Source organism: Aptenodytes patagonicus, chromosome Z (genome assembly GCF_965638725.1).
Source record: "Aptenodytes patagonicus chromosome Z, bAptPat1.pri.cur, whole genome shotgun sequence".
In the NCBI taxonomy this organism is placed as follows: Eukaryota; Metazoa; Chordata; class Aves; order Sphenisciformes; family Spheniscidae; genus Aptenodytes; species Aptenodytes patagonicus.
This window is the reverse complement of record NC_134982.1, coordinates 64,541,301-64,564,055: the sequence shown is the minus strand read 5'-3', so window position 1 is coordinate 64,564,055 and position 22,755 is coordinate 64,541,301. Positions and strand designations below refer to the sequence as shown.

General features: G+C 34.1%; 1 protein-coding gene across 1 annotated transcript in view; it reads right to left on the bottom strand.

The window, feature by feature from the left end:
• MAN2A1 (mannosidase alpha class 2A member 1) overlaps positions 1-22,755 on the bottom strand; it is a 126,780-nt gene that overhangs the window by 43,854 nt on the left and 60,171 nt on the right. The window contains exons 10-12 of the mRNA XM_076361867.1: positions 21,394-21,579; positions 19,880-19,994; positions 16,810-16,877 (exon numbers count right to left, since the gene is read on the bottom strand). Coding sequence (XP_076217982.1) covers positions 16,810-16,877; positions 19,880-19,994; positions 21,394-21,579 — 369 coding nt within the window. The remainder of the gene's footprint in view (positions 1-16,809; positions 16,878-19,879; positions 19,995-21,393; positions 21,580-22,755) is intronic.

The following is a 22,755-nucleotide window of genomic DNA, read 5'->3' as shown; positions in this document are numbered from 1 at the left end:
GAAATATTTAAGGGTATTTTAAATGTATTTTTCAGGCTGAACTATTAAATTCTTATCCACAGTTGCTTTCCCTTTAACATAATTTAGAAACAATCAAGTAATGAACAAAACCTGCTGTACATACACATATCTGATATATATTCTTTAAAGCAACTAGTTTCTCTCTGCTATAAGGGAAAGTTCAGAATTATTTAAATTATAATTTACCAACATTTCCTATGGCAACTGTCTGCATATACGCTGAAATAATTTTATTAGGTACATATGGAATAACTAATCTCTATGTAATCTTATGCCTGTTCTTCCATTTGAGCACAGATTATGTTACTAACCAAAAGAATCAGCCCTGAAACTGTATAAAGCAACTTTATTAGCCTACATAATTTTTTTTTTTATTACAGGTTCATATATTGTATGGTATAGAAAAATAAAATGATACTAGAACATTTGTGCTTTATGCATCTGTAGGACTATCATTGTATTTCCTATCTTTTCATTGCCAAGCTCAAAGAATGCACTATTTACAACTGTTCCCTGAAGTTCCCCTCTGCTCATTTCATCCTTTAAAAAAATTGTCTTTAACAATGAAAAATGTTCTTGACAAAATTTCTAATAACTTCTTAGATACACAGCAGAACCAATAGTCTATCTTCAACCTCCTTGACCCTTCCCACTGTAAAACACAGTTTACTTCTTCATGAAATCTTATCTTTCAACAGTTTCCATGATATCCACTTGTTACTTATCAAATCACTCCTTCGGCATTTCTTCTAAGTAGATTCTCCTCATTCTCTGTTCTGTTTTCTATGCAGATTCCTCAGGGTTTTGTCAGTGATTTTCTTTCTTTTCCTTTCACATCCTAACCTTCAAATTCAGTTACCACCTTCACAGATCAAACCGCTTCATCTAGAATTGTCTCCTTCCACCCAAACTAGAAATCTCATTCTGTCACTCAGGTCTTTTAACTTAAACATCATCTGTAGCTTGAACCTCTTTCCATAATCTCACATTCTGACTGTAAGTCTTCCAGGTTCCTTACCCATACATTTAGATGCTCTGTGCTCCATTATTTGCTAGCCTGGCACTACAGTACAACTAAGGTCCTGCTAACAAGTGACTTACATAGCTAAACTCTTCAATCTTTTCTCTTTTCCAACATTAGCTCTAAATGGACTGAGGGTAGCCCTCCTCTACACACATGCCAGAGGAGAGTGAGGTCTCCCTGGCACCATAAAGTCTGGCAGGCAGTGGACAAAACTGCTGAGATGATACTTTGGAAATAATGAAAGAGCAACATTTCAGGGCTGAGAGGCAGCAGCAAACTGCTTAGAGTTAATAAGGAAGTACAAATTTAACTCCTCCTTATTCTGAGAGAGAGGACTTCTACACAATTTCGGTGTAAAGTCAGAGAGACTAAGTTAATCCACCTCTGAACTATGAATGCAATACCCATACACAAGGAAAATTCTTCCTTCTCTATAGTGCTGAAGAATCTCACCTACTCTCTTTCCATCCTGCCCTTTGATTTTTTTTTGCAACACTACTTTAATTTCAATAAATGCAGTTTCGCTCTATGGATACTCAGAATCCTTATGAACACGAACCAGGCTACCATTTTCCCCTTATCTTTTTATTGGCTCTTTTTTCCCTGCATCAAACTTAGGCTGTTAATCTTCAATTTCATAGCCCTTAACTCCTACCCTATTACCTCACAATCAGCAGGAAAGGTCAACTCCAACTTCTCATTAGTTGAATAAACTAAAATCAGAGGCTATATTAGCTTTTTCTACCAAGAACCTTTGGATTACCTGCCATATATAGAATGGGCTTCCCATAAAAAATTATTTTCCTTTTAGCTCCTTAGATGAAGATTCCTCTGCTAAATATTGTTAAGTCATGACTTCTGTGCATAACAACTATTTTCCTTGCGTATTTGTGCATCTAACTGTGGTCAGTTGCCTTCCAGCACAACCAAAAGCACTTTGGGATGCTTTTTGCCCTGTTTCATGTTGAAGACTCCTAGATTACTAGACAACACAATAGTTAACTGTACTCTTGGTCAGCTTTTGGAGTCTTTAAGAACTTGTGCAAGACTTTGTGAGAGCCTCCCCTAGGCTGGGGTAGGTCATTTTACACTTTTGCTTAACTGAAGATGTCTTCTTTTGGAAAAGATTTTAATTTAAATGTTAACATAATTTTTTTGTAACAGTTGTGGAATCAAAACCAAACTAAACCAATACTGCTCTCAGTCTAGACCCCTTAAAAAGTAGAAAGAAAAAAAAAAATTAGTGAAATACTTTAAGAACTCCTCATATACTGTGAAAGAAGAGCATAAGAACAGTGTCAGAAACAATACAGATCTAAGAGATGATCCAACACCAAAGCTCAGAATAAATCATCATTCTCATCCCTCAATAGAACATTACAAACATCTTTTCTTTCTATACAGTGGAATTCCTCAATTCTTATGCCTCCAAGTAAAATGCTACCTTATGCATACAATTCATTTCTAGTAATGCTATACATCCTCATTAAATTTAAATTATCTGCCAAAGAACATATTCATGTAAAAATATTTCCAGAAACTTTGTTCACCTTTCCATTGATATAAACACGTTTCACAACTTTAATTAGTCGCATGACGAATTTACCCATGACAAAAGACCTTAGGAACTGCCATGTTACCATCATATTTCACCAGACTATTTTTTTTTTATTTTTTATATTTGGATAAAACAAAGCTATTGTTGTACCAAGGTACGTATGTTTTATACCTTCTTGAATCAATGTATTGTAAGTGCATTATGTGTATGTAGAGTAATAAGGCAGTCAGACGAAGCTAGTAATGACAGGGCAGATTTTCAGCAGTTGAAATGCAGGAATTTTGCCTAGATGCTAGTATTTTGTTTGCAAAATTTATTTCAGCAGGACTGAAGTATTTATACTCAGTAAGATATAATTCTTGTGCATATACAAAAGCAGTGACTAATGTAACTAAATCACATTACTTCTGAAGTATCATTCAACTCCCACCCTTAAATAACATCCCACTATAAATATTTTAAATTCTCTATGAAACAAAAGAACTACACTTCACTTAAGCTGTATCATTACAAAGAATGTCATCCACAAATGTAGAGTACAACTACTTAATGTATTGTGGTGACATTACACAGAGAAGCAACTTGACAATATTTAAAGGTTTTCTATTCCAGATTTTAAGGCAAAAACATGAATATTACTGTCTTTCAGAAGCAGCAAGCAATTATTTTCCTTTCATTATTCAGATCACTGGTCTTTGGCAACAGCATCAAGAAAACTACAAAAGCTCACATCTTTTGTCCAAATAAAGGGGGAGGGGTTTTAATGCCTAGTGGTAAAATCCAGATGAAAAATTTTGCCCAAAATATTTTACTTTAGAAACACCATTATGGCCAAGTGTCAGCCATTGTTTCTTTCACTTATTCAAGAAATCAAAGAATTCTGACACTATTTTAATATAAACTGTATTGAAACAAAAGGAAATCATATAACTTTCTACAGATAAAACCACAACCAATTTACTCACACACAGACCACATATTCCATCTGAGCAATGGGAGCAGGAGTAAACTGCTCTCAGCTCCTCAAAAAATGAGAAACAGGTGCAGATTTGAGCTCTTAATCCTGAATTGGATGCATCTCTGATATGCAAATATTTGCAATTTCAGAAAAGCAAATCCTGCCACCTGCTTTTCAGACACTTTTGGAAAGATATACCTTGAATTTTTTTACCCCATACTTTTCTGGGTCTCTGAAACCCAGAACGAGTATCTTTTATTCATACAAGCATGATCATTTTCCTTATATAACCTACCATATGCCATTAATAAACTTGTCTATTAAATACGTACATTCAAGCATCAAAGAATATTTTTACTAGTCTTTCCTGTAGTAAAGATTTAACTTGCTGTGAAACATTTTCAGCCAGAGCTGAAAAAAGCCACCTTCCATTCTTATTTCAAATACTTTCTTTATTAAATTATCAAGAAAATATGTAAACTGGTGTAGCTATATTCACAGGCAAAATGTGAATAAAGCTGATTCAGATCTCCAACCACTTTAATCTTGTTCTCCTAGAAGAATGCTACTGCAAATTTCATTTCTTAAACTGAAAAGTTACATTATTTCAGACCACCTTTTTTTGTCTCACTGATGTGCATAAACATATGGGCATACATATATATTGATACATACACACATTTACTGGTAACACCCGCAACACAATTACCTTTTCTTTTAAAGTTCATTCAATGCTGCCTTCACAAGCGATGCGTTCAACTAATGTGAGAAACTGGAACTCCTTACTAGTAAATGTCAGAGGATCATCAATGACAAAGGATTATTCAGAAAACCACCTCTTCAAGACACTTGGACTCAGGACAGCTTAGAACAGCTTTCATTGCTTAGTGGAGGACTTTTATTCAAGTTCGCTTTGAGACCCAATTCCTTGAGGCACTCTAGCTGAGACTGACCAATTTTACTAGAATTTCTCTGACAAACCTTCGCAGACAGATTAGAGCGTTTCCCATTATAGCTCATCAGAACCAGTTCTCTGGGCACTTATGCACAATTTCAATGCAGTTACATGAACAGCACCTTCGAAGCTGGTTAGTTTCTTTCCCTCTTCTGTTACAGAGGCTAAGCTAAAAAACAGCTAAGTGGTGAAAAAAGCAAAACTGCTACAAGTACATCCAAATTGAGAAAGATACAAGCCACAAAGCGAAATGATATACTGTATCAATGGTCTTCCACTGAAAAAACAAAAAAGAACAAACAGAAGCATGTAAATTCTCCTGAAATGTTAAATGGGGGGGTGGGTGGGGTGGGGTGGAGTGAAAGGGAGGGAAAAATCATGAATACACATTAAAATGCCTTAAGCCCTAAAGAAAAGGAATTGAAGTAACTCTACATGTGTTAAAAATCACCAGGAAGACTGGTGGGTTAGAAACCAGAATTCAACTCAAAGGTATTCTGAGATCTTGGCAGTTGATGGACTTTGATGGACTAAGATTTTAGAATTCTAAACAAATCTGAAATTCTCTAAACAGACTCATCTCACTGGGACAATAAAACAATAAAAACTCTCCAGACATCAAATGGGTGGCCAGGAGAGAATTCAAATTGTTCCATATCTGAAAATATGCAAGAAAAAATTACTTTGAAATATGTGAGAAGAGTCAGTAGATAGTAAGATTGTTTAATTAGTAAACACTGATGTGTACGAGGTGGAAACGAACTGGGGATTAGTATTTAAACTGCGTAAAGCACCTCTTGCCATGCTAGCTGCCAAAAATACCATTAAAAAAAAATCTGAATTATGTGACTTCTGCCATATGTTGGAAGCTTTAAAAAAAAAAAAAAAAAAAGCCATATAAATGCCATACATACAACTTGAAGTGTCCTTTAATCAACTTCATTTTTTTTTTTTAAAAAGGGATTAAAGGTATCATCTGAAATCATGTGGTCACGCTGCTCCTCCAGTTCTTCAAAAATTAGACATTTTCTAGTATCTCAAGCCATGTTCTTAATATTTCTTTAGGAACAAGACTAATCAAAAGCCAACTGTGCAGGCTTATGATTATGACACTCTCCTTGACAGAAGATTAATGCTTTTTTCTACAGCTCTTCTATCAGTCACTAAATTGAGCTTTAGAAACTGTATGTTTCACAGCATTTCAAGACAGCTTTCAGTCCTATTCAAAATTTATTTAGCAAGACAGTTTGGTAACAGAGAAAGTTTTGGACAAAGTCATTCAAAATTTCATGCATGAAAATCACGTGGCCAGTCCAGTTTCTGAAGGTATTCAAGACTGATTCATGCTTGTTTTAAAGAAAATTTGATTCTACAAGTATTTTTTAAAAGCATCCTCATTTTCCCCTCTGCCACATGAATATTTATTTCTGAAATGTAAAAAGTTCTCCTGATTTCATCCAAATTATACTTTTTCTAATACATGTTATTCAAAACACTGAACTCTAAGCCTCTGTGTATCTTGAACTATTATCAATGACATTTGGCTCACAACTTTCTTTTAATAGTGGCAAACCCTACCAAAAAATGAGGAAACAAAGAATGTGGAAATCAATTTGTCAGTTAACTTTGAGTTAAAAAGTCCATAAGCCCCTGAGGAATTATTTAATGTATTTTTTAAGAGATATGCATGGATACTTGTCCAATAATCCAAAAATAATTTTTTTCTTCTTCGTTTATATTCAGAAAGGAAGCAAAATCACTAATACCCATAAGATGGATTAATTCTGCATTAGAATTTGTTTTTTTTTTCCAGAAGGAAAAATACACTTCCAGGTCAAATCATACCAACTAATTTACAGAAATCTGGTGTTAGGGACTTAGGATATTTCTTTTATAAATATAACTAGATACATACATATACATATACCATATATGCTACATATATGGGGGGGCAGGGTGAGAGGCAGAGGCAAAATCCAGAATTTTCCATTATTAGGAAGTATCTTGACCCCTGCATTCCTATAGAGAACTGATCTGTTGCTACTAATGTAAGTAGTTATTACTCTACTCAACACTTCTCACCTCATCAGAAACCTACCTATCCATAGTAAAAAAAAAAAAAATAATGTATTACTCTGCAAACATTATTTAATGTGTAAAACCGTTAACATACCCGGCACTCAGACAGCTCTTTCATCAAAAGCGATACAGAAACACTCCTCCTTTTATAGCAGATCTGCCAAGTACCAAAATAACATCTGTCAGAGGAAAAAAAACCTATTTATCCTAAACAGAAAATTCCTTTTGCCTGTATGACTAACTGAGCATAAATTGCTGTGCTTGTGCATTAGGGACAGCAGTTGTAAGCAGAGCTGTTCTCTCATTAGAGCAACTAGTTCTCATACAAACACCAAGTAACATTTCAGGTCACTGGAAGGTCTTGTATGCCTTAAACCAGTCCACTTTGCTCGTTTATTGCAGTTGGTCAAATAAAAACAGTATGTACAAAACAGACTAGCCTATAACCTTAGACCATGCTGGGTACTGCAAAATATGCTGTTTTGCTATGACTCTCAGGACTAAATTCAAGAGACAAAAGGAAAATCTAGATATTAATTAAAAAAACAGTGGACTAGAAGGTTGCTGTAGTTTCACCTCTTACCCAGAATGAGAAATCAGCAGGACAACCTTTGACAAATGCTGCAATCACTACTCTTGAAAATGTCCAAAACTGTTTATACTGTTCTGCAGCTCAAGCACCCATTTTGCTAATATACAATTAAATTTTTAATTAATTTACATTAAACAACATTTCTTCTAGTTATGTCTTGCTTTTTTCCACTGCAAGAGTAATGCAACTGATTCTCTTTGCAACAAACCTGTATGTATTTATAGATTTATGTTCCTCATTATCAGCCTTTTCAAACCAAACAGATGATACTCTTTCAACATCTCTTTGGTCGCTTTCTTCAACTTAGTACTCTCATTTTCCTGTTAAGCCTTCTCAAAGTCACATCTCTCAAAGTATGTTTTCTAAAACTAGATACCATATTTTTGATGAAGCCTTCATCACTCTAAGTGTAGCACACTATTTCAGCTGCATTTTAACACAGAACATTTCCATTTAAATCATCCAAAAGCAAAATAGCCTCTGACACCATACAAGTAACTCTCTCAATCTGATCTTCTGTAATGTCTAGTCTTTTTCTGCTTCACTAATGCCTATTTGGTTAGTCCCCACATTATTTTTCCATGTGGTGTGCAATACTTCCACTTGCCTGCTTCATTTCATTCTTTGACTACAAAATATTGGCTCCAGTTTACTAAGATAGTTTTAAATTCTAATCCTATATAGAGTGTTTGTTCCCACTATGACTTCAAATTTTATAATCTATTTACATTCTACTCTATTAGCACGATTGATACAAATAGAAATATTCCTGTTTGGGTTAGTGGTTTTTTTTTAAATTTAATCCTCACATTGTGAGAATGAACTTTCACAAAAAGCTATACCAAGTTAAGCTCAGAGCACCAAATGAAACTACAGCAAAAGTGTGCTTTAAACTGCATCAACACACGTAATTATATTACAACGCTTATTTTCAGTAATTGCTACAGCTTTAATGTACACTTCCTCCCAGATACAGTAGATGCTGAAACCATTAGCATTTGTAGCTATACAATCCTAGACATCTAATTAAATAAAAAAGTCCTTTGTGAGGAAAACCTTACGATTAAAAAGCTGCAGTCTCAGATAAACAGTCAGATGTGAACATGAAATATGGGGCAGTGGGAATATGGGTGGTTTAATAAAAATTCAAGTTAAGCAAACAGTTCTCCTCTATATAGTCAGAGAAAAGCAAGTTCTCCCCAAAAGAAGATTCTGATACCTTCCCAAGGGGCTCTTCATTGACTGGATAAAGTCTAAGCAGATTCTTCAGCTTACTTAACTGGATAAGATAAATAATGCTAATATGGTCCTCTGCATCACATCCAGCTAAACTTCTTGTAAATTTAAGAATCCGAATTTGGGACTATCAATACTGTCACAGATGTAACAAAAAAAAAAAATCAATTTACATCTAAGCAGCAATTCTTATAATCCAATTAAACTGTTTATTACAGAGTAGAATATTAATCTTGAAAATATATAATCAAATATTATCATATACGAACAAATATAAAGATTTTTGCCTCTTCCTAAATAAGACATCTTTTCCAGTTTATGAAAAAAATCCTGCAGAAGAATTAGTAGGAATCCAATCTCAACTTGAAGCTACAACCACACAATATAAATCTGTGTTTCTTTCATAAGGTATAAAAGCAAAGGTGGAAACAGAATCTATTATCCACAGATCAGCTTTTCATTATAAAATCAAACTGGTGACATCAAGAAATAAAAAAGAGATACTATCAATAAATACGTAAATTCACAAGAATTCAGCAGAGTTGCAACTAACACAAAATAGTATTATGCTATCATTATAACAGCATTCGAAGAGGAAGCTAAATGCTCAGTTTAGAAATAGAGCTATAATGTTAAAATTACACATTCTTTCTAAAAGCAGTAATGGCTGACAGTTCTGATTCACATACAAATAATTAAAAACAATGATACTGTACTTTAAAAAAAAAAAAAAAAGGTCCATTATCTTAGCTTGACATTTCAGAATTCTGAATCACTCCAGGAATGCCCTTCCTAATGACAAACCCAAAGTCAAACTTTAGATTCATTAATAAAGGTGAGAGAACTCACACACACACACATTCCTATCAATTATCTTTTTATAAGTCCACAGATATATCTTTATAATATCCATTGCTCATGCAAAAGGCAGAGAATTAGGCAGATGATAGGTACATATTGCATCCCTCTACTCTCACAGGAAACAGGACCTTTGTGTGGTTTTCTCAAGCACAAACCATGGAACACCCTCAAGAAAACAGCATTCACGATAAACACAGACAACAGCACAGCAAGAACTATAAATTTTGAGAACACAAAAAACCAACATCAACCTAAGACAAGACTTTTAAAATGTTATGTACCTACTACATATGCCAGATACACATACTTCCTATGATTTGGATGGATTCTAGTGGCACACATATCCTAATCTGGAGCACATAACTACTCTCCAATTAAGGATAAAAGGATTAAGTCCAAAGGCACTATTTTAAATTTTTCTTTTACCACAAAGTTGTGAGGTGTTCTGAAGTCCAAGATGGGCTTGAAGCCCCCTGACTTTTTCAGGATCAGGAAGTACCTTCACTAAAATCCTTTCCTTGTTCCTCTTGTAGTGCAGGCTTTATAAATCTGCATTTAGAAGGGAAAAAAAATCTGGTTCAGAAGAGCAGAAAGACTTTAAGTATGCTATATCACTTCAGTCTGTGCCTTGAGCGCCTTGGACTAACTACAGTATTGCCTCAAAGCAACTCCAGTAAAAAGGCTGAAGGGGCCAGTGCCTGGAAAAAAAAGAAATAATACACAAATATACTAATATACTGAAAATGTGTATCTTCTACTTCCAAAGCTGCTTCAACAAGTACATGCATACAATGCAGATCTTTCAGTTGTATTCAGTTCTTCACTAGCATATTCCTTCATAATGATCACTTTTTGTTTTTTGAAAAACAAACCCAGGTTTTTTCCTCCCCCCAAAGCATGTTTAGTTTATCTATTCTTTCTGCATCTCATATGACACTTCCATTACAAACAGTGTTTTCAGAGGAACCCAGAAATTTCTTGTAACACCTAATTGTGGGATTTTTCATTTTAACGTTATAATTTTTTATAGCAACTGAAGCATCAAACACCTTCACAATCTGATTGCACTGGTATTGCAACCCCCCCCCCCCCCAAATTGTTGAAATTCTGTGCATTGAACCAAAAATCCTAAATTTGTGCAGTTTTGAGAAACTCCAAAGATTCTACAAACACTACAAAATGTATCAACTTATTTACTGGTTTAATTTTACAACTGCAATTTCAAAGACAGTCAGTAAACAAAAATATTTAGAACAGACTATCATTGCTTTATCAACGATAAGACAGACCAAAAACTGAAAAAAAAATTGATTTATAAGAATTTTTATGCACTGAAAAGGTAATGATTAAAAGTTTGAAATTTAGTAACTTTTAGAACAACTTGAATTCAGAAGCATGACAGTCAAAACTGAGTTTTGAAAAATAAAGTTTAATTCCACAGAAAGCTTTGGAGTGCAATTAATTGCAAATCAAAGCTGCTTTTTTCTTAATAATGAAAATTTATAATAACTCAAAAAATGAACCACAGTTGAGTTTTAAAGAGCTATCCCCTGCATCAAAACAGACATTCATCCTTTAGCTTATCTGTTGTTTTGTTTTCAGAGTTCCCAGATAAACTTTTAGTGAAATGTCAACTGCCAGTGCAGGGAGTGAGTTCTGAGATAAGCCTGCACGTACTGTAATTAACACAAGTAGAAAACTTGCACAGTAAAAATGGAAATCTCTGAAAAACTGCTGTGACCTGACAGAAAGAGTGGGAATTAAGAGATCAAGGTGCCGTGAGCTCTTCCACGTCCCTCACTTCCTCTCCCATTAGACATTGTCCATGCAGAATTTGCCGGTTTTGGTCATAAAGGTAGTTGCACAGCTAACGTCCACCTATAAAGCAGAATGAATGTATACTGCTTTTGGTTTTGTTCATTTTGAAGTCACCACTTTTGCCAAAATGATTTTTAACTGAGTTTCAGGATTCGGATGCCTGAGTTACCCTGTGTCAGCCAAGCATTTCATTGCCTTTGCAACAGCTCTTCCATCATGAAAATCAAGAGGGAGAATGCTTTTTAAATACCCCTTCAATTTAGTCAAAATTACCTTGAGTTTACTACAAATAGAACATGTTCATGGCAGTTACAGGTCACCCAAAATCTAGTAAATTGATCAGGCAACTGAACACTGAGATTAACACTTTAAAGTATTTTTTAAAAAAATCATTAGGCTGTATTCAGCCTCAGCAGCCAGGGTATTGGAAACTAAAAGTGCAGCTCTTCACATATAATTTCAAAGGGTTTTCTAATTTTTTTCATTACTTGCACTACTGTGCTAAGAATACAAGTGCTTAATTAAATGTTGTTTCTTAAGAGAAGAAAAGAGTCTTAAGGCTTGACTGAATGACCATTCATCCTGTCCACCTCACTTAAAGTTACTAATACAGAGGTTTCACTTTAACAAAAGCATAACAAGGTTGTGCATATTGCTATCACTACTTCATCTAATAAAAAGCTAAAACTGTTTGTTTGGTTTTGGTTTTGTTTCCCCCCCTCCCCAGGGAACAAGTGTGCATATTAACAATGTATGAACTGCCACAGATATTTTTAGCCTAATTTTAAATGTTACTGTATTCTTTCTTGTTTTCTCTAAACATTTTTTCCCCCATTGACAACTGAAAATACCTGTCTTTCAACTGTCTTTTTTTTTAAACTGTTTCAGTATATAACTAGAAATACATATGCCTTAGAATTCATGCAAGCATAAAAGGTAATTGAAATGTATATTATTGAAATGTCAAATACTGTCGGAGCATCCTCGCCTTATAACTACATTGGACAACTGTTTAGATTGATCGTACCAACATGGGCAACACAGGTCAAAAAAAATCCCCAAAACCTACCACCAAAGTTAAAGTTGCCAAATGAGAACATTAAAACATTACCAATCCAGTCTCCTTCTAAGCTCAGAAAGATACAGTTTCTTTGGTATGAAGCTTTAATCAATTGCTTCACATCATCAGGACAGCTTTGCCTTTTGGTATATCACACCAACAAAGTTTCCTTCTCAGGTAAGTTATCCTTGCTGTCACCTTCCAGCCAAATACAGTAACACACACACTACTCTGCCAAGAATTTTTGACCTTTGTACATTATTTTTTATCACACATTAAACTTAATGACATAGCACTATAATGTAGAAATGAAAGCTGTGTTGAGAAAGCAGTGGGTACACCTGCCAAGTGAATTTCTGAAAAGGTAACCAACTTGCAAAATCTTGAAGGTAAATCAGAATTTTCTTTCTCAAAAAAGATCACAAATTTTGGACCTAACAGGATGAACACAACTTATGTCAAAACTTTGTTAATTACAACCTTATGCCAAAACCTACTCATAGATATTGAAGTAAGGACAATATTCCAGATTATTTTGTATCCTCTATTGGGAAAAATGAATCTTTCTTTTATAAGGTGGATGTCATTAAACTGCTTGGTGCTTTGACAGATCTTTGAAGTAATCCTTGATTACAGTGTATCCTACTCAGAATTAATCCTCTGGGCAACCTGAGTATTTCAGCTAGTGGAAAATGTGTCTGCTAAGCTATTAAACTAGCCTGACAAGAAGGCTATCATACCATTCCTCTACAATTAGCTGACAAAAATAATTTGTGGGCAAGTTATAAGTATTGTTGGTTTAACACTGAAAATAATCCTAAATCAATGATTTTCAAAAATCTTTCAGTATCATAGTATCTTCAGTTCAGATGGGATGCCTTACACCATGCTTGTAGTGTGCAATGGAGCTCAGTAAAGGGAAAAAAAAGCATGATTGATATTGTTAGGTCTCATTTACTCCTAGGTTCGCCATGTTGTGTCAAACAGTACTACTACAAAGTCCAAGTTGGTACAGACAGCCAATTCAGTTATTTGGTCATGTATTACATTCCCCTGCAATGCCGTCTCCAGGAAACACTGTAGATAGAAATAGCTAGGAAATCTTGCCACTCACACTGTCAACATACCCTTCATCAACAGCCGTCAGCTTAAACTGGATGGCAAGAGGTTCAAATCCACTCCCCCCCCCCCCCCAACGTCCAGTGAATGCAAGTCATTTGCCATTTGGGAAGTATGACCTCTGGCAGACTATTCCCAAGAAGCAATGATTGTATCACAGGACAGGGCTCTCACAGAAATATGATACAGTATCCAGTTTATCAGCACACTCATATCAGCTTTGTCTCCACGTCACATGGTAATAATTGTTAATTTCAGAACAAGACAAAAGTAGTTCCATATCTAGTTGGATATTATCTTGTGAAAGCTTTGTTTTTCAGCTGGAAGTAACAATTTCTTAAAAAAGCATGCAGCTTAATTTGTCAGTTAAACGGGGTTTAGTGTAATTAAATACAACATAAATTCAGTACTCAAAAGCCCAATCATAAGACCACTGAGTTGTTCTAAGGTGGCAGAGTCACAGTAAGATTTAAAGTACTCTACATACCTATTTCATTGAAATTAACACATTAATTTTTTTTATAAAACTACGGATTCATAAAAAGATGGCAACAGAGCACTACAGAGAAGAGATGCATAGGTGGGGGGGCAAAAGATACCAAAAATATTAAAAGTGGTACCTACTTAGAAACAGTTTGAAAGATACCTCTCAACTACACAACGATGTGGAGCTACTTCGTACTGGTACAATGACTACTGAAAGACAGATTTTTTTTTTTCCCCCCTCTTTTCTTTTTTTTCCATGCAATCAAGTTGTACTAGCTCTCCTGTACAGTCTGATCAGTTTTCACTACTGACTACAACTTTCACAAGCAGTGAAGAGAACACTAAAATGTTTTACTAAAAAACATCAAAAAGGAAGGCTGGATGAGAGAGGCAAAAGCATACTACCAACTACTTTCCTGTTGAAAAGTAGGTTAGATTTCAAATTCACAGTATTGACTCAGTAAAATAACAAAAAAATAGGAAAATTATTGAGTAATTAATCAGATGAAAAAAACATTATCTTATGAGCTTCCCATCAGTAGCGTTCCTCTAAATTTATAGGTGATATGAACAAAACTTTTGTAAGAATAATCAATTTACAAAACTGCTATTTTTAAAAATCTTGACACAGAAATGCGGAACTACAAAAAGCTAAATACTCAGCCAATTGAACAAAAGTAACACCTTGCCAGTTACATTGACTTAATTTCTATCCCACATCATGGTATACTAGAACACAATAACAGAAAGAAATCTAGAGATTTCATGCTACAGACATGAACAATAAAGACTGTTATGAATAGAAGATAACCAAATAATAAAGTTTTGATGAGAACCAGTATTTTCAATCTGCTGATGCCTCAAAATTTGAAATGAAAAATCAGTTTCTGTCTTAGAAGCTTCAAACTCTGAAGTTTAAGCACAACAGTACTTAATGATAAATCAAGTTGAATTTAAGATTCTACTGAAATTAACATTTTACATCTTCACTGATTACCTAGAAAACTCAGATGCAGTCATAATATTCACATACTAGACTTAAGCAAAAGTTAGTGTCTCAGTTTACATACCACTTTTCACAATGGTAATAATGTTAGTGGAGATTCAGACTATAGCCAGAGATAAAGTTAGAAGCCTAGAAAGACTAAGTTCATTTTTATAAGAGAAAATAATTGAACATACAGATATTAAAATGAAAATTTTAACAACAAAGGAAACATGAAGTAGTGTGCACTTACGTACTGCTTTGAAAGTGTTTCCAAACAGGAAGTCATTACAAAAAAACAGGTTTTCAGGCAGCAATATCAATACTCCTTTGTAATTTTTCTCCTCCCCTTCCCCCTCACATTTTTTCCCTCTTTATACTATCTCCCATAATTCTGATTACATAGTCTTGGGAACGTGAACTGCATCCTATATGACTGTATGGTATCTTCACAATACCAGACAAGTTAAAATTGGCAATTATCTACCAATGTTATCTTAGTAAGTTAAGACAAGTTTAGAAAACAGCAGCAAAAGGCTGCTAGGATAATATTAATTTTAAAATAAAAAAGCTTGACATGTATATCTACTTAATGTACAACTAAGAGGAAAAAAAAAAGCAACTGCCTGAAATGCATAAACACCAAAAAGGGAAAAATTTACTTAGCATACTATGCAGAGAGATAAGTGGAACAGTGGATGCAAGCAAAAGGCATATCAGGGGATGGAAAGGGCAAGGGGGAAATTTCAACAGCTAACCGAAGCAAGGAAAGCAAAAGCATTAAAGCTATCCTCAACTGGCAAAGAAAGTCTGCATTATAACTTGCCTCCAGCCAAGTGTTTATATACAATATATACAATCCTCTCCCAGTGAAGATATCTGAGGGGATATTTTGAAAAAGTTAAAAGATTTTAGTTAAATAAATAGCTAGGCACCTCAGGTTTTGACCATTTTCGACAAATTTAAGATAATCTATTAGCACCTACGTAGCACTCCAATAAGAGAATAAAACTCCTATTTTAAGAAAAAATAGTATGTATGTCTACATGACTGCTCTAGAGACAAGCTTATATTAAAACTACATATACACACATATATACATTTAACTTTAGAGTACTGAAGACAGCTTCCCCCAAAAGCTCACAAGGACCAAATTTTGCTCATTTTTTCAAAGAATCTGATTAGAACTTTTTAACAGTAGCAGTTAGTCTGCTGAATAGTCTGACACCTTCGTGAATTAGATAAGTTTTATTAGCTTGCCACTTGCTAGAACTAGAGAAATTAAATACTAATGTCAGCAAAAATAGCATTCACTACTTTTTAAATGAATCTTAAATCTTCTGTTCTGTAAGCGAAAACCTTGTATTACTTGATTTACACACATAGCAGCTCTCATATCCACACGTCATTCACTTTATTTCGATTAGTTGACTTTTAATGAACGTTTAAGTTATTTCAGGTTGGATACTGAATGTTCATGGGGATAGCAGGATGTCAGTTTCAACTGAATACTCTAGAACTACATATAAATAAAGAAGTAAGCCCTCCTTATACAATGGAAAGTTGGAATTAAGAGAAAACAGTGTCCTAGTTTGTCTTCTACTTGAATTTTAAATACAATCCAGCATTTATATATTGTGATTTTTAGGCCTTATAAAAACTAAGGTTTTGCTCACAATGTTAATTGCACCAGCTGTAATTATGTTTAATTAGAATTTTCTACGGCTGCTCTCAAGCATAATTTATTAAGGATTACAATGCTGTAAGAGCACATAGTAAACAGACTACTTTACTTGCTGCAGCTGAATTAGTGGTATGTGAGGAACTTCTATGGTTTTAAAGTGCTGTGTCCTCTTTCAGCTAGACATAATAGTATTTGCATAATATGCCAGACTACCTTTTTACCTTTTTTTATTTTTTTTTTCTAAATTATACCTTTATTTTGACTGAAAGTAAAAAAAAAAAAATAAATAAATAGCATAGAAAACTACTAGGTAGTGAAAAAACACACATTGCTAAAAGAATCTTAGACACCAAGCAATACGTAAATTATTTACCTTGGTTGCAACGTCAGCTTTATAACCGTCTTGCGTGGCAAAGAATCTTGGGAAGACTGAACATCATCCTACAAGACAACATCTTTGAATTTGCTTTTGAATACACTTAAACATATATCAGCTTTGTCTCTTACATGGACTTTATGAAGTACAAAACCATGCTAGCCATACCATAAACAGAAGCCTGTTTTAGCACATTACACAGGACAATGAACCACAAAAGTTTATAAAGTACTTCAGACTGACAAAAGAAAAAGGCTCACTTTGACCAATTCATTGAGAAACCTTTGCTTTCATTAAATGTCTCTTACTAGATACCATTATCAAATTGTCATCCCCATGGTTTTTTTTGTATACAAGACATCATAATCGTCAACTTCCTTCAAATTTTGCAAATATTTATCATATATTTTTATTAACTTTCTCTTGCTATAAATTTACTCTCTGAAACCCTACACTCCTGTATATTTATCACAAGGATTTAGAGTTTAGTCTTCTGTCAGATCTCAGTTACCTTACATTGTACATAACAAAAATTTTCAAAAAACATAAAAATCATACACGCCCCCAAATTATGTGATATAAACTACTTGAAGAATTGTTTCACAATATTGATAAATTCTTGTTTTTCACTAGTTTCTCTCTTTTCTTAAATACAGTATGACCCAGTGCTTACTTCCAGTGAGAAAAGGTAGCGACAAGCCATTGCTGTCACTATTGCGTAGATCTTTAAGTAAGAGAACAGCCAAGCTGTTGATGTACTGTTACATTCCTATTGGTTCATATAAAGGGGACAACTATAGACTTTGCAACTGAAGTGCAAAGCTCCCAGTTTCTCAGAATATTTCAAAATATCCTCAAAATCATGTTTTTCAAATCCAACTATTGCCACTTATAAGAAAGTTTTCTTTCTGCACTCAAAGAAATAAGACTAATATGTAGGAATGGTGCAACGGTTGCACAGCTTTACTTTTATAGGTTGGATCTCATCCTATTGGTTGGATCATTCAGGGATCTCTAAGTTTCTTTTATTATTCAGTGTATTGTCTTCCAAGCTATCTAGTTTTTGTTTGTTTACTAATGTAACACCTGTAAAACTTACACATTATTTACAAAGTATTCAGTTATCAGCTGAGAAAACCATGATGCTTTTGTGTGTAACTAATAATTACAAATAGCAGAAACACAGTGCATGCAATGTCATTCTGGAGTCCCTCCATCATGTCTCATTTCCAACTTCATTTTTTCTGGCTTCAAGAAGGGCAATTTTCCCCCGGTTGTACCTACTATCTACTGGAATGTTGCTACAGTCTCTTGCTCTGTTCCTTTGACCATGTGTTTTTTCCTTCTTCACCCCTCAAAGACAACAGCCGTTTTCAATCTTAAAGTCTTCATCATTTATCTTTCTCAACTGTCTCGGCATTCATTCTGAATGCCCATCTCTGAGCAATTCAAGATGTCAGCTTCCATCAGCCACCAAAATACCATGATGGTATTTCAAAACAAGTGCCTTTGAACTTTCTACTTGCTCAAGGTTTGCAAAAGGTTTTTTGGAAATATCCTGAAGTTCTCCCATTAGCATGCTACAAATCCCACATAAAACCCCTTTTGTCATGGTAACCAAAGTACTGTGGGAATATTAGGTTTATGATATGCTGCAGTTACTGTATATCATACAGATAAACCATAGTCTACATCTGTAATCACCTTTTTTTGGTTTAGATAGATATCATAAATTCATTGAAATAAGAACTTGTTTTCATTTCTGCTTTCACAATGGTAATAGTGGGTTTGACTTTGTATGCTCCTAAGCAATACACAGTTTATACAGTAATTAGTACTTCTGCAACCCAGTGTTATTAATCCAGACTCATAAAGAACAGGAACAATGAAAATTTAGTAAAAATGTAACATCACAACATCTTCCAATACAATTCAGAGCAGAAGTGAAAACTTCATTCCATGAACAACTTCAAAATATTCTTACTGTATGGAGGTGCACATTCATTTTGTTAGCCTTTCCAACCAGAAGAAAAATTACATATTTGTGACACGCATCCACATAGCACACCCCAACAGGCACATATATGCAGCATGCACATATATATTAGTATCAAAGTCATAAAACGTATAAAGAACTATTTTAACAATTTTTATTTTTTTTTAAATATGTGTGACTGGAAGAGTAATTCAAAGTATGACACATCTGGGACATCTAAGCCAGCAGAACATATGTCATGTTAGTTATGTTAGAAGTGTGAGGTAATCATATAATAAAGACTGTCTTAATCCTGCTATGTTTATGCACAAAGAAACTAAAGCATCTCGTTTCCTCTCTATTCCAGGTGTGTGGACTTAGGTGGACTTCCTAAGACTACCTAGCTATCACAGCAGAGAGCTTTTGTTCAGAAAGTGAAGAAACTAAGAATTCTGAAAGGAAACAATATTAGCAAGTGTGTTTCTTCAAGGTGCTCTTCACTGTAAAATGGGTCTCAAAATGCTATGTGGGAATCTGTGGCTGACTTTATCATCGGTAGATTCCTGTTTCAAATAATTTCAGCTGAGGAAAAAAGCACAAGGTCTTGTCTAGACTTGGTCTTGCAAATTCAGCTTAGGCTTATGTTCAGGATGGAAATTTTCCTCTTCCTACATTTGTTAAGTAATAAGCAAAGTCAAACTACACGACTGCATACCATCATATATTCTTATATATAATGATATATAACTTATCACATGATATATCACTTATCACATGCATGTCACTGAAGTTACCAACAAATATATGCCCACAAGAAAATTAGAACACCTGGTTTTACTATGTGATTCACAAAGTGGAATAAAATAAGCCCATTTACTTCAGATGTGTGGGGTTTTTTCCCAGCATTAACGGCTGAAGTTTTTGCTTTCTACTTTCCAGTATCTTCAATCAATATGAACAGTGATAAGTAGCAGATTTTTGAGCGGGTATTAGCAGCAAATTTCATTTTGACTTCTCCCAGGCCACTCAGACTGTATTGAAAAGACATAGTTCACATTTTATTTTTGGAGAAAATCAAGAAAGATAGCTCACCATCTTCAGGAATGGAGTTGATGTGTCATAATTATAAGCACCTTTATCCTTTAAGATAAGAATATGAGCAGAGTCAATTATCACTTTCTTCAAGTTCATTATTGAATGGAAAAGCCTGTTAAAAATTTTAAAGTCTTAGTTAGTTTTCAATTGGTTGTATTCAATGTGATAACATCAAAATTTAAAAAGATTAAAGAACTCAAAAATATGAGTTACAGAAAAATAAATGTAATTTTTAATATCAATATAGCATGAAATTAAGAACAGCTAGTTGCAATGGGTGACCAGACTGCAAAATGCAGAAATATTCTGAATTTCATTATATTCCTATACCTTGCATACTGAAAATGAGGTACATCTCCACCCCACTGTTACGCTACAAAACATACACCCTCAAAATACCAAGTACTTTTTCAAAATGCTCATCTTAAGAAAGTTTGTGGTTTATATGTTTGATTTCCAGTATCTATAGTAGAGACAAGCCTGAAACACTGGTCACAAAGTCAAGATTGCCTTTAAGCAGGATTAGAAAAACAATCACCATTATTTCCATTGCTTCAACTGACACAAGGTTTACAAATTCTTAAATACAGAGCGCTGTGTAATTTTATTTGTAAAGTGAAGAAAAACTTTATTTTACTCTCTCATAACCAAGTACATTGCACATGTTTATACCTTGATTATACCTACGCTTTAATAGATAAAAAATTAACAAATTTATAGAATTTAAAAATACTTTTCATCAATGCAGTAGTTTAAACCCAGAAAGAATATTTTAGAGGCATTTAAAACAATAAATTATTTAATGGACATGCTCTACCATCAACCATCTACCATCATCTACCTCAAATTTACTAGTGCTTAACGTTCCAATATGTAACAATTTTCTGAACAAATGCATAATTAAAGCACATATCTACATATACAGACATACATATATATATATATCATACACTCTTCTTCAAAAAAATTCCACAAAGTAGCTAGCAGAGTAATTTGTCAATACCAAGAAAGCAACTACCCACCAGATATAATAGTAATAGACAACAACAGACAAATTAAGTAGAAGATTGGCAACATGAAAAGGATTTCCCACATTGATGAAAGGTGGGTTACAGCAGGTGTGGGATTTTCCAAGGAATAAACGATTAAATTAGCATGTCTCTTGATTATTGCTTAGCAGAGGCAGATATAAAATGTACTCCTATACAATAGTACTGCAGAAAAGAATAGCCCTGTTATTAAAGAACTCTTGGTATCGTGTCTACCTAGCTCCTTTTGAAACCTCAGAAATTTTGTTTGGACATCAAATTCTTACTTCAGACGATAAAAAAATATTCCATAAATGAAGAGCACGGGTAATCAAATCCACTTCTCTTGTAGAGCACCACTACACTTTTCAGTACTGAGTATGTTGCTAGCTATAGCAAATCTGTATCTCTGAAATAAATACTTCTGTTTTAAAAAAGCAAAGGGAAGTTAAGATTTAAGTTTATATATTTATAATAAATTACCTAGTGCCATAATCCACAACTACCCAATCTTTAGATGTTCCTGTAATAGCATCATGATGCTGAAAGAGTCCAAGGTTCCTCCTAGCTTCTGTCAGCAATTTATAGTTATCCACTGAAGGAAATACACTCAACTTCTCAGATCTACTGGACTGTACCAAAGCCAAGGAGTAGAGGATTTCAGCTGCCCTGGAATTGCAGAGAAGAATCAAATATTTATATAGGTTTAAAAAGCAAAAAGCAACACACATTGTACCTGAAGAATAAACTGATGTTTTTACATCTTTCCTCATGCCTATTTCCGCGAGTTCTTTAAACTTTAACCTTGTACTTTTTAGCCTGCTTCTAGCTTCCAACAGTTAAACATCACTGCTGCACTTCATCATCAACTGGTTTTACACCTTGTAAGCTTCCTGCAAGGCTTCAGTGATGGAAAATAGAGCTTTAAAATAAAAATATGCCAGTACAAAGTAACATACCATTTTCACGTGTGAGGTATACAGATCTGAGCCTAAAATGATACAGTAAGGATAGACTGCCTTACAGGAGACATACAATTCCCATTTCAAAAAGCAATTTACTAAACAAATAAAATTATCTTAAAGAAATATATTAATCTGTACACTCTATATAATATCTATTTTGCCATTTGTACTTCAAGCAAACTAAATTCTCCTCAAGATTTAGGCAGTTCATGCCCCTGCTCACTATACATTCACCTGAACGGTGAGAACACTGGATTCAAAAACCCTTAGACTGAACAGCATGCAGAGCCCTTCTCTCCTATTTCTTATGCAAATGCCTAGCACTAAAATATTAACATTAGGTTCTCACTTGCTTTATGAGATTCTAAATTTATTTTGCAAAAAAAACCTGTAATTTCCAGTCATTATGAATATTTGACTAACAAAGATGCCTGTAGAAATTCTGGGAAAACATCTTTTAACTTTTTTTCCCATCTCCTTTTCCTAAAATGTTACAGTTCTGTTTTTGTAAGTCTGAGAAGTGTCAGATTCCTTTTCAGCTTTATTTGAGCTTAATGAAGGTTTCTCAAGTGTTTGAAGAAACCAAGAAGATACAGGTTTATGTTATAAAAAGCAAAGAAAGCATACTAACATACGTTCTTGAAACAAATGTAAAACTAACTTCTAAGCATGCAAATAAAAAAAGAAAAAAGGAAAACACTGACTTTTACGTTTACCCAAGCTGTCAGTGAGTGCACGTTTTCAAATTTAATCTCGGTACAACAACAAAGTTTAAAATCATTCTCAGCTTGGGTTTTCAGACTGTCCACTGATATTTACTGTTAACATGAAAAAATACCTTTGGATTCAGTTTGGTCTTTGTCTTTATGCATCACATAGG